The sequence below is a fragment of the Telopea speciosissima genome, chromosome 1 (assembly GCF_018873765.1).
Source record: "Telopea speciosissima isolate NSW1024214 ecotype Mountain lineage chromosome 1, Tspe_v1, whole genome shotgun sequence".
Lineage (NCBI taxonomy): Eukaryota > Viridiplantae > Streptophyta > Magnoliopsida > Proteales > Proteaceae > Telopea > Telopea speciosissima.
Window position 1 is genome coordinate 77,161,898 of NC_057916.1, and position 13,172 is coordinate 77,175,069.

General features: G+C 37.3%; 1 protein-coding gene across 1 annotated transcript in view; it reads left to right on the forward strand.

The window, feature by feature from the left end:
• Positions 1-13,172, forward strand: part of LOC122662585 (K(+) efflux antiporter 2, chloroplastic-like) — an 82,108-nt gene that overhangs the window by 16,297 nt on the left and 52,639 nt on the right. The window contains exons 5-9 of the mRNA XM_043858254.1: positions 2,061-2,197; positions 2,317-2,376; positions 2,474-2,593; positions 4,540-4,608; positions 9,655-9,720. Coding sequence (XP_043714189.1) covers positions 2,061-2,197; positions 2,317-2,376; positions 2,474-2,593; positions 4,540-4,608; positions 9,655-9,720 — 452 coding nt within the window. The remainder of the gene's footprint in view (positions 1-2,060; positions 2,198-2,316; positions 2,377-2,473; positions 2,594-4,539; positions 4,609-9,654; positions 9,721-13,172) is intronic.

The window sequence follows — 13,172 nt, forward strand, 5'->3', positions numbered from 1 at the left end:
GGTGGGTCAATCTATTTTGGGTTCCTATTTCATAATTAGTTAGTTAATTTAGGAATTTTTTCAATTAAACCTAAATTTCTTATCTAGGGTTCATGGACTAGTCATTGGGGACAGAAATTGGGCTTATTAGAGGTATTGCCATGGAAATTCAGGCATAATTGAGCCTAAATAGCATTAGGATAGCAAGCAATTGGGTAAGATTCTTATTACTTGAGCTCAAACTTAGAGCTTTAATGGCAGAATTTTTATTTCAGGTATACTTGGATTGAAATCCAGTAAATTAAGAGGAGAAAGAAAAGGAAACAGCAAGAGTTTTTAGGGCTTACCAGAAATTAGAGGCAGAACAGATGCTGGAATCACTTCTAATGGAGATTCAAGTTCAAGTTCAGTTGTAGGTGGTAAGCCCTCAAGAACAACCTCTAATCCCTCTTCTTCTCTTCTCTTTTCCCTTTTCTTTCTTCCTTCTCCAAGCTAGAACGGATTTTTCAGCTTCTCTAACTTGTTATGTGGTTTGTAAATAACTTAAGAGAAGTTATATATATATATATATATATATATATATATATATATATATATATATATATATGATACTTAACCACTAAGGGGCAGAATGGTCATTTGGTTATAAATTATTGCTAAAATTGATTCTTTTGTATTTATTACCTTATTCCAGCTACAGAATGATGTCATGCGACATTAGGGATGATCCGGATACGGGTAATTGTCCGGAATTACATTCCCCACTGGGGAACTGGGTCCTACAGAGTCAATTTTACTAAAATACCCTTTTAACCCTATTTGGTCGTACAAAACGCTATATAAATATATTTTAAATTATACTTACATTGAGTTTAATTAAGGGGGAGGTCCTGCAGCCTGTCTAGCCAGCAGACCCGACACAGGTAGCTCTGGTGCGGGGTCCCACTAGGTAAAAATTACTATTCTGCCCCTAATACACTAATTAATTAAAAATACAACATATATACATATAAAATGGGATTCTTACCTGGGATTCGGCCCAAGACAGAGAGAGGCTTCGCAGGCCATCAAACCAGCATGCCAAGCATAGGAAAAAGATGTGATGCTGCCCATAGCTTGAGGTTAGCATGGGAAATATTGAACCAAAATCTGAAATCACTCGGGTTCCAAAAGTTCAATATATATATTTTTTTTGCGGGTTTCACATCGACAACTCGATGGCTAAGAACTGCTTGGACGAATTTGAGAATCAGATTTCCCAATTTAAACTGTTACAAGAACAAAATTCATCTGAACTTCAATTTTTTACCAAACATGACGTGGTATCTCCCTCTAAAAAAAAGAGGCTGTGTGACAGTACTCGGGACTCAGGAGATAATCTTAGTTATTTTTCGCTTTTATAATCCAACAGAAACACCAAAACTGGAGCCTACAGTAACATTGAAGATAAACATTAGATGGATGAGACACATCTCAATGTCCAATCTTGAATTTAATGGAAACTGAAAGGCTACCAAATTGGGACACTTTTAGTCCTGGATTCATCAGACGTCCTCCATGACCAAAAGCTGCTATCCAGGTTAGAGACCATGGATGTTGCTTAACCAGAAACAATTTCAAACTTCAAAACCCAAAAGGAGAATTTGCAGGAAGCAAGATTGATGATTCATTCTCTTGTGTTAGTATGGTATAGAAAACATCCATGGTCAGATGATGTTGAACTCTTCTTGTTCATGAATTCCCCTTTGATGAAGTTGGAAAGTTGGATTGGATTTAGGGTTTATAGAACAAGCAAGAAGAAAAAAAACAAAGGAGAAGAAATAAAGAGAGAAGAGTGAGAGCTTTTGTGTACTCTCCTTGCACTTTATTCACTATTAACCTTGAATCATTCAGACAATTATGCTGTCAGTGAGAGAATGATGATTTTCACATATACAATAATCCCCAAAGAAGAAAAATACTGTTACATATAGCATCACACATATCAGAGCACAAATAGTGCCTTCTAAAGTTGTTTCTATGCGTCCATTTCTTCTAATTTTGTTGTTGAGGGCATGTCTTCTATTTGGTGCAATGTTTAGGTAGTCCTGTACTTGGATACCTGGCTGCTGGTATCTTGATTGGGCCGTATGGTCTCTCTATCATTCGTCACGTACATGGGACCAAGGCAATTGCTGAATTTGGAGTTGTCTTCTTGCTATTCAATATTGGTCTTGAGGTGGGGTTCTTGAAATCTTGATCTTAGTTTCCATGCGGACATGCTGTTTTTTTCCTGTGTATTCAATTGCTTTATTTCCCGAAGAATCACAGACTAGACCCATCATTCGTATTTTGCAGCTCTCTGTGGAAAGACTAAGTTCAATGAAGAAATATGTTTTCGGTTTAGGTTCAGCCCAGGTGATAGGCAAATTTATTTGCGCTTTCGTCCAGATGTTTTTCTTTGCATGTATCTGATGCATAATTTAACTTCTTGAATATGTGTAATGGAGTGCAGGCCTTAGTTACTGCAGTGGTTGTTGGTCTGGTTGCTCATTTTGTTTCTGGGCAGTCGAGTCCTGCAGCAATTGTCATAGGGAATGGCCTGGCGTTATCTTCAACTGCTGTAGTCCTTCAGGTGACAATCATGAGTTTTTTCTTTTTAGATAAATTATGAATTTATTAGTAGAAAAGAAAAAAAATCTACAGAGAAAGAGCCATCACATGCTCAAAACAGAGAAGCAAACAAAAGGGAAAGAGATCTTCATTCTCATGAAGGCAATTATCCACAGTATATAATCATGAGAAATTTTTCCATTTTGAATAAACAAAGTGGTTCAGATTACTGTCAGTTTTTGTCTCCAGCGTATGTGAAACTTCTTATTCTAGAAGTAAGATTTTCTTTACCACAGAGGCACATTCTGACTAACCTGGGGATGAAACTCTTACATTGTCCTTTTCCTTTTGTCAAGGTTATTTCTTTGATTGTAATGATATCTATCTTTATAGGAACCTACTAAGGTCAACGAGGGTTTGTTGACAACATCAATTTGTATGCTTTGGCATTTGACCGAAGGATTGATGATTTAACAATTGTGCTTCAAATTCTTAGGTCTATAGAGTGTAACAATTCTGTTGGGACGGCACACACCCAAATATGTCAAGTGGTTGTTAATTGCTCAAGGTCCATTGGGCTTGTTGGCTCATCCTGTGTCCATTGAGTCCATGACTTGATACTCCATCATTTATATTATACATGGCTGTGGGGTTGCATGGCCTTTTGCTGCCATTCTGCTTCTGGAGGCATGGTTGCTACATCAAAAGCGGTAAGGCCATTTCTGGTGTTATTTCTTAATGATGTTAGGTTCATGGATTTTGTAACCATCAACAAGGGTAGTGGTAATGTACCTTCATGTTGTGTTGTAACCTGTAATCAGTTTGCTGGCTGCTTCCAGCAGTTCCATTAGCTGTGGGACTGTCTGGAGTGGTCAAAGTTTCCTTCACTATTTACTGTTGTCCTATGAGCTCAATGTACAAGCAAAGTCGAGGTCATTGACTTTTTCACCAGCCATTTCTTTTGTCAAGTCTGGGGATTTTAGGATTTTGTGTCAGTGGTTTTAGCTCATGCAACCTGTTAGAGGGTCACTTGTGGCATATTTTGTTTAGCATTGTATAGATGTATGCATTCATTTTATTACCTTGTCAAAATAATAACCATACGTATGGTAGGGGGAGTTGAGCACTTTCTCACGCCGATTAAAAATTGCGACTTCCGAAGAACAATGCATTTCAAGGTTGGATATTGCATCTACCAGAGTTATGTTTCTCAAATCTGAAGTTTTCTAATGTGAATTTAGAATCTTTTGTAGATTTTTGGAGGGATATATTAGATGCTTGTTATTGATTGAGTTGCTTGTTTTACATGATTGTAGTTTCTATTGTATTCTATTGGATGGGATAGTTCTTAAGCTATCATTCATCGTCAAGTGCTGGCTGTATACATGCACGTGTGGTACTATACTACTATGGTGTCACATTAGATTGATATTACTAACAAAAGCAGCACGGATATGTATAAGAGCATAGAGACACAAGGACAATATGTTGTAGAAAATTCTATAATATTTCTGAATGAAATGTAGCAACATCAAGCTCTTGCATTGAAGGAATTCATTGGTTTGCATAGGGGTTCTTTAGCTTCCAATTGGTTTTTCTTGCTTGAAAACTGTTGTATAGGGGATCTACTTTTTATGAATGTTTTGTTTCGAGGAGTTATTTGTAAAGTGTGAACAATTTCCGATATACATGTACATGATTGATTTAGAGATGAATGGATTTTTTCTTTTTATTGCTGATTAAAAAAGAGAGAGAAAAGAGCTGTTAAATTCTTGTAAAGTTTTTTATTGCTGATTAAAAAAGAGAGAGAAAAGAGCTGTTAAATTCTTATAAAGTTTTTCCTTAATGCTTTACTTGCAAAGTATGTTGTAACTAAGTTTCAGCAAAGATGATTCAGTAAAAAGTAATTGATATTTCTGCTGAGGCAAAAGTAAATCAATACATTGGTAACCCTGGACTCTTCTTCAGGTGTTGCAGGAACGAGGTGAGAGCACATCACGTCACGGACGTGCTACTTTTTCTGTTCTACTTTTTCAGGTAGTACTTCCTTTCTGGGGTGAATGTTTTCTTCACAGGTTTTCTAGTGCACTATGCTACCATGAACTCGTCTGAGGCAACCTGTGTGCAACTATCCTCTGGTCACATACCTTGTGTTCAAAGAAAAAAAAAAGGAAAGATTAAAAGAAAGGGATAATGGGAGAGAATAGGTCTTACTTATGATAAAGCTGATAAACTCTTCATATTTTTGTTTCTCTTCCAACTATCTTCTTCAGAGTAAAATGAAATTAACAACATTCTTCAATATTTATTGTTTGCATATTTTAATGGGTAAAGTACACGTATCCCCCTATAATGCACCCAATATTCCTCGTACCCCCCTAAGGTTCTGAAAAGTCCATGTACCACCCCTGCAAATTCCACGTACCACCCCTACTTTACCCCCCTAATTCCAGATAAGTCCAAACCGTTAAGTTTAGCCGTTAAGTGCTAAAAACTTGACCATTTTACCCTTTTTTCTATGTTTATAAATTTGAAAAGACCTAATTGCCCTGGCCTATTTGTTCATAATATGAAAAGACCTTTTTGCCCTAACCTAATTTGATAAGACCCTTTTAGCCCCACTATTTGTTCTTAAGAACCTAACCCAACTTAATTACCAAAATGCCCTTGCTAGGGCATAATTACCAAAATACCCTCATCTTCCCCAAAATCCATCTTCCATTTCTGAAACTTCTCTCAAACTTCTATCAAATCATCAAAAGGGATCTATTCAAGTCCGGTAATGGAGAACGGAGATCAAGTCATCAAAAGGGGGCAAGGAAAGCCATCACACCTGCAAACGAAGCAAGCAAACAAAAATAGTGCGTTGAAGCACACATTCCACCTCTTCATTCACCTAATAATAATTAATTAAGGCCACAGATTGATAAAGATTATGTTTAGAACACTTAGAGAGGAGAGGGTTTCTTCCAGAGTCCAAGTTTTTAAACCAAAACTGTAATTAGTCATAATAAAACATGATTTGATGGAGAGGGTTTCTTCTTCATCATACCACTCTTCGAACCAATGGCTCCAAGGTTGAAATAAATTTCTGGAACGATTTCAGCATCATAACTTCTCCAATTACACTGTTAAGAGATTAGAAGAAAGAAAAAAACGAAGTAAGTAATTAATCCTTCGTTTTAAGTCATTCCAAAAAAATTAGGACTCCAAAAACAGATTGCACCAAGGGTTTGTTTAGATTGCCAACAATGAAATTAATTAAACACAGTATGAGTCTATCATTTGTAGGAGAAATGAGTAAATAGTACAAGATAATGCATGAAATCAGTAGGAAACAATAAAAATCAACTTCCCTTAAAACTAAACTCTGGAAATGTTGGGGAAGATATATTTTAAGAATAACAAAAGTAGATATAAGGAGAAAAGAGAAGGGGATCAAATAGACTTTTCCGATAAAGTTCGATCGATACGAACGCTGCGAAAGAAGGTGTAGTTCTAATCTTTTTGGGATCTGGCTCGTTGGGTTCACGACAGGACTCATCAAGAAGCCTCTTAGCCGCCATTCTTTCTTACTGCGGCTACTGAGGGGGACGGTATAAGAGTTAATTAGGCGGACAAGGACGATGATGATGACGATGACGACGACGGAGATGGATTTTGGGGAAGATGAGGGTTGGTAATTATGCCCTAGCAAGGGCATTTTAGTAATTAGGTTGGGTTAGGTTCTTAAGAACAAATAGTGGAGGTAAAAAGGTCTTATCAAATTAGGTTAGGGCAAAAAGGTCTTTTCATATTATGAACAAATAGGTCAGGGCAATTACGTCTTTTCAAATTTATAAACATAGAAAAAAGGGTAGAATGGTCAAGTTCTTAGCACTTAACGGCTAAACTTAACGGTTTGGACTTATCTGGAATTAGGGGGGTAAAGTAGGGGTGGTACGTGGACTTTTCAGAACCTTAGGGGGTACGAGGAATATTGGGTGCATTATAGGGGGGTACGTGTACTTTACCCTATTTTAATTTCAGTGCTTTCCTTCTTAAAAGTTGCTTCGAGAAGTAAGATGAAGATTTGCCCTTTAAAAAAAAATAAAGTTTCTTTTACTATGGTTTATAAGTAGTCCTAGTTCTAGAGTAATTTCGTTTCCACACTTTTTATTACTTGGATTAGACTAATATCCGGTTGTGTGTCCAACTATCAAACCCAGATTGGCATAACAAACAAAATCAAATACAGTGAAGCACTAAAGTTATCGGCTATTGCAGAAGGACCAGTGATTTACAATCAAATTAAACTAATGATGTGTGTAACAATAACAGAACCTGAATCAGTACATAGTCATAAGAAAGAACGAAGAGAAGAAAGGAGAAGAGATAAGTTGAAGAGAAGATGAGAGAAGGGAAGAGAACACAACCTATGGTTTGAGTAATGGGCATAATACTCAAACCTTGGGGTAGGGAAGTCTATTTATATTAATCAAAGAGCAATTACAACGAAAAGACTGGGTCCACACCCAGAACCGACTTAAAAGTAAAGACTATGACAACTATGACAACAGTACTCCTAACATATAGAACTGACACATACATCTAAACCCATAAAGTTGACCCACATAACTACATAACTTATCCTTCCCTTTAAGCTGGAGCATAGATATTACCCATGCTCAGCTTGGAACACCCTTGGAGAAATGCATTTTGAAACAAGGGTTTGGTAATCAAGTCTCAAAGTTGATTATTAGAGCTGACAAACAGAGTGAAAATCAATTTCTTCATCATTACATCCCGAACAAAATGACAGTCCACTTCAATATTCTTAGTCCTCTCATGATAAACAAGATTACCAACAATATAAATAGCTACCTGGTTATCACAGAATATGTCCATTGGTATACTGATCAGAAAACCAAGCTCCTGAACAAAGGATCTAAGCCACATCAACTCAGCTGCAGTGTGAGCCATTGCTCTATAGTCAGCTTCAACATTTGAACGAGCTATTGTAGTTTGGTTTTTACTCTTCCATGTAACAAGATTATCCCCGACAAAGGTTCAGTAGCCTATAGTAGATCTCCGATCACCATCAACACCAGCCCAATCAACATTAGAATAACCAATAATATTGGTGTGACCATTATGACGATAAATAAGACCTTTCCTTGGAGCACCCTTAAGGAATCTTAGTATATGACTTGCTGCCCCCCAATGAATCTGCTTAGGTGATTTCCATAAATTGACTAATCACACTGATATTAAAGGATATATCAGATTGGGTAACAGTAAGATATAAAAGTTTGCTGACTAACCTCTGATACTGATGTTTGTCTGCAAATTTCTTGTCATTAGGCACCCCAAGTTTGACACGAGAGTCCATAGGAGTATCTATATGCTTACAGCCTAACATTCCTGTCTCACTCAGAAGATCAAGAACATACTTCCATTGAGACCATTGAGACAAACTAAGCCCTTTCTTATTTTGAACAACCTTCGAATGAATATCGAGTAATCTGAGTAGCATTGAGAAAAGTCTCAACCAACAACAACTCTACTAAATTTATCAAACCATGCTCTCGGGGACTCTTTCAACCCATAACTTACTTTATTCAGCCTGCAAATTTTCTGAGAACTCTCCCCATGAGCAACATGCCCAAGAGGTTGCTCCATATCAGCCTCCTCAGGCAAATCACCATGCGAAAAGGCATTCTTGATGTCTAGCTGAAAAAAAGGCCAATTAAGATTAACAACCAAAGAGATAAAAACTCTCGCAGAATTCAAATGAGCAACAAGAGGGAAGATTTCAAAATAGTCTATCCCATAGGTTTGAGTATAGCCTTTAGCAACCAAATGAGCTTTGAGGCGCTTAACCAAACCGTTAGGGTTATATTTAATATTATACACCAAATGACACCGCACAAAATTCTTATTGGGAGGTACATCTACTGGGGTCCAAGTCTTGGAAGAACTGAAGATAGCAAGTCATCCATTTTCACATCCATGGTTGACTTCCACCCAGGCTGAGATAGAGCATATTGGTATTTTGTAGTAATAGCGTGGGAGATCAATGAGAGGGCAGAAAAAGAGAAATAGAAAGGTGAGAAATGGAAACATAATTAGCAATCAGATAGGCAACCAAAGAGTTCTTAGTACAAGAACAAGTACCTTTCCGAAGAGCAATAGGCAAGTCGTCAATGGAAGAAGACCCTCTAGGCAAAGAATCGGATTGGGAGAGCTGAGGAATGACTTGAGGTGGCGGTGACTGCTTGGGATGACACTTGTATACCTTCAATGGTACTCCTGCGGATTTAGGGTTAGAATCTTTCAGAGGAATGACTTGAGGAATACGTGGGAGACTAGGAGAAACAGGCCCTAAGTCAGAAATAGAAGCACCAAAGTAGGGAGTATTCTCAACAAATGTAACATTAGCACTAACAAACTGCTGACGAGTGATAAGATCATAACAACGGTAGCCTTTTTGGGTGCGAGAGTATCCAAGAAAGATAAACTTTATAGCATGAGAGACAGTTTATCGATGTTAAGACGAAGATTATGAACAAGACATTTGCATTCAAAAATACCGGGCGGTAAACTAAATAAGGGGTTGTTAGGGAAAACAACAAAAATGAAGATTTATTATGAAGAGCAGAAGACGACATCCGATTAATTAAAGTATGACAACTTTTCTGCACGTGTCATATCTTGAATGAGCAATGAGCATTGATTGGCTTTTGTACTGGTGTACCCTCTGGTATACTACCAAGTCACTGATTTGCTATTACATACTCTTGATGAGCATCTTTAGCATATCTGAATGGTATTTCTGGTTAGTATGCATGAATGATGCTTTGAATATTGCAATTGGGTCTTCGGCTTTTCTTTTTTAAATTAAGTGTGATCACCATCATTATTGTTATTGTTATGATTTCAAGTTATGCTGCTTGCTTTTCAATGTTTCTCCCCCCTCAATCTATTGCACCTTGAGTCATCAAACCTTGGTTTATTTGGTATTTGCATTGTGAATTTTGAAGCTGATAGGAACTGTTTCAACTTATTGTCTGCCTTTCTTTCTTTTGCCTTTTCCCTTTCCAGGACTTGGCGGTTGTTGTTTTGCTAATACTGATACCGCTCATTTCACCAAATTCTTCCAAAGGAGGGGTAACTTTTATTGAAATACCTTATGTTATTCCTGGATCTCTTTATTACTTTCTCAGCATTAGATCATCCCTGAGGAATGGATTCATTACATATCTATACCTTACATGTTTTGGAATTTGGCCCTTTGTATGTTACATGTGGCAACACAGGTTAAAATCCTAATGAATTTGACATTTCCTCTACCTCACCTTCTGTTCATGTGGAAAGTTCACTGAGATGGTTTTTCTCCATGTAACAAAAAGATATCTCTTTTCTCGTCATCTCATTATTTTATAAAACAGAAATTCAGTGGTTACTTTGGGCAGAGAAGTCCAAAACAGGATAGGACATGTGGCAGCATGGGTCAGAACCTTAATGAATTCAACATTTCCACCAACTCACTGTAATAAAAAGATACCTCATTTTGTGCCGCCTTGTTTATTTTCATATACTTGGGCACTATTGGGGTGTCCAGTTCGGAAAATTTCCAACAGATGGATGTTCTAGGTTGTCCATTCCATCCTTCCAAGTGTCTGAAAGAGAAGAGGGAGGGTGGCCTCTTGAAGAGACGCTTTCTATATGTGCCTTTGTATGATTTTTTTTTTCTCTTACCATTATAATTAATGCTCTGGTGGTGTTTGGACCAGCCTTGACGTGCTGTCTCCACATGCACACCCTGTTAAGAAATGAAGGTTTTTGTTATACACTTATACCATAGGGGTATTTTTGTAATGGTTTCTTATTATTTTGGTCTTGTGTTAAATATGCATAAGCCAGGGAATTTATTGTATTCCTTTTATTTTTAGTATTTATAAATACAATACATATCTACCAATTGGGAGCATAGTTATCAAGGCGGCAAGGCGACCATGGTGTTTTAGAGGGGCTAAAATCAAGGCGACACCAGCAAGGCGGCAAGGCGCCCAAGGAGCCTGGACGCCTAGGCGACGCCTTGATAACTATGATTGGGAGTATGCTCTCTACTCTTCCAACCAGTAGTTCTTTTCCTATTCTCTTTGTCTCTTCTTCTTCTCTTTCTTCGCCTTTGCTGGTTATCTTTATTTTGCTTTGTCACTTGGTATCAGAGCAGAGGTAACAAGTAACTGTATATCCATTGTTGCTGTTTTGAGAGTCTTCAAGGAGATATGTTTGGTTGGCAACAATCTTGCTGCCTGTGTTGCTGCAATGGTGTTTTCTTGATCTGCGGCTGGACTCTTTGGAGGTTTCTTGCTCCATGGTTGCAATTTTGGAGTTCTTGGTCATCTACTGTGGCTGTTGATGTTTTTCTGATATGGTTCATCTACTGCAGTTGTCCTTCATCTGCGGTTGCTATCCTTGATCTGCTACAAATGGTTTTTTTATCTGTTGTTGGTATTGAACTGCTGGTGATATATTGTTTTCCCTTGTGGTTGATGATTCTTCTGCTGTGCATACTATTTTTCATTTGTTGGTGCTGGTACAAGATCTGCTGCTGCTGAGTTAAAAGTACCATTGAAAAATTCTCTGCCCATGAAGTTTTACCTTGTTTCTTATGTTGCCCGTATTTGATCTGAATTCTTCTTTTATTGTTACCATTAATCTGCTCCTGTAGCTGGAAGATATGATCAGATCTACTTTAGTCTGATCTACTCTACAAGTTATATATGACCAGATCTACTTTAATCTGATTTGATGAAATCAAATATACTTTACTCTGAAACTACGACTGTTCTGTTTTTCCACTTTTTCATCTTGTCTTTGACTTATCTGAATTGCACCATTTAGCCATCAGAATTAAGTCATATTTTGGGATATCAATCACTGCCCTAAGAGGAGTAATTTGACCCTAAGCTGACCTATGGTTTGTCAGATCCGGAAGTTCCTAATTTTAAGGTTGCATTTGGTTCTGGAATTGTGTTCTTTTGGCAGAACTATCTTTTTCATTTCTGTTATTGAACTGTGTTCTTGATCTATATGAGATCAGCGTTTGGTAAATCTGTTCCAGAACTAGTTACAGAATAGAAAAAGAATAGCAATGGCATTTTGTAAAACCTGTTCCGGAACTACTAGTTCTTAACACTGTTATCAAATTTTATAGAAATGCCATTGCCATCATAATTATCCCAAATAATTACGTAAATGCCATTACCACCCAACCCACCTTTACCAAAATTTATGAAAATGCCAATACTATTCCACTTTCGAAAAATAATTATGAAAATGTCATTGTATCTAATTTTATTAAGCATCCACTTGAAGCCAACCGCAGCTGAGACATGCTCATGTTCCAGTTGAATAAATAGGGTCTTTGTGGATTCGAACCACCTTCCCTTGTAATATGCTTAGGACATGCTCATGTTTCAAGTGCTCTACCAATGTGAGCTAAAGACCCATCAAGTAGAGTTTGGAATTTACAAGTAACCATGATACCTTGCCACAAACCTTGCTTCTAAGCTTCTAAATTGCAGTTAAGATTTAAAGCATTGCGAGCCTATAAAAAAGAATGGCAATATCCATGGTATGTACAGACTTGTCCTTAGTTGCTGATATCTAGCACCCTAACATGCTTGTATTATATTCAAAAGTTGTATTTTCCTGGGTAAAGATACAAGTGTATAACATTGAGTCATGAACTATAGCTCAGTGAAGCCTACATTCAAGCAAGCTGACAGAACAAAATGAATACAACTCTGTCCATCAATTCCAAGCCCGTTAGGAAACGATTATAGAACTACTCATGTTCAACCATACAAAAGTGCATCCAACATATCCAGATCCAGTGTAGTAATTTCTGGCATGGACAACAGAGAAAAAAAGATTTGTAGGTTTAAATAAAAGAAAAATACAGATTTCGTCTGAGATATCAAAAAATATAATACCAAAAATACAGATTTTGTAAGTTTCAAGTTGGCGTTTGATCTAACACAGAGATGTCAAGAGAACCTGAGCTCATATAGATCCTTGAAAGCAACACTTTGGCATACACCATTCTTGAAGAATGATATCTCACTTCAGGCACAACAACACAAGCTTTGTCAAGCGAAGAACTCACCCAATTTAAGTATTCATAGGTTGATTGAATATATCAGCCTCACTTCATAGCTGGTGAGGTATGGAGAATTTTCATCAAACACTGAAAGACAAAAAGGATCCCTCTCAAGAAGATGGTACACCAAATTTCCCTCTATTGGGTAATGGTGACTTTAGATTTAATTCATAGCAGTTTCAAATCATCATTCAGTTTGAGTTCACTTTAACTAAATTGCTCATACAAGAGAAAAGGATGCATGGACTATTATTCTTCTCTAAGTCCTATAATCATTGGAAGAACAAGGACACGAATGCCTTTAGGCAAAAGGGACTGATTTTAAGAATCCATCTGCCTCTGATCAAGTTCTCCATCTTTGTACACAACTAACGTTGGCTCTTTCAGTCCTTGGTCAGTTTCCTAGATAACAAAGCAGACCCAAATCCACCAACCATAAGGATTTATA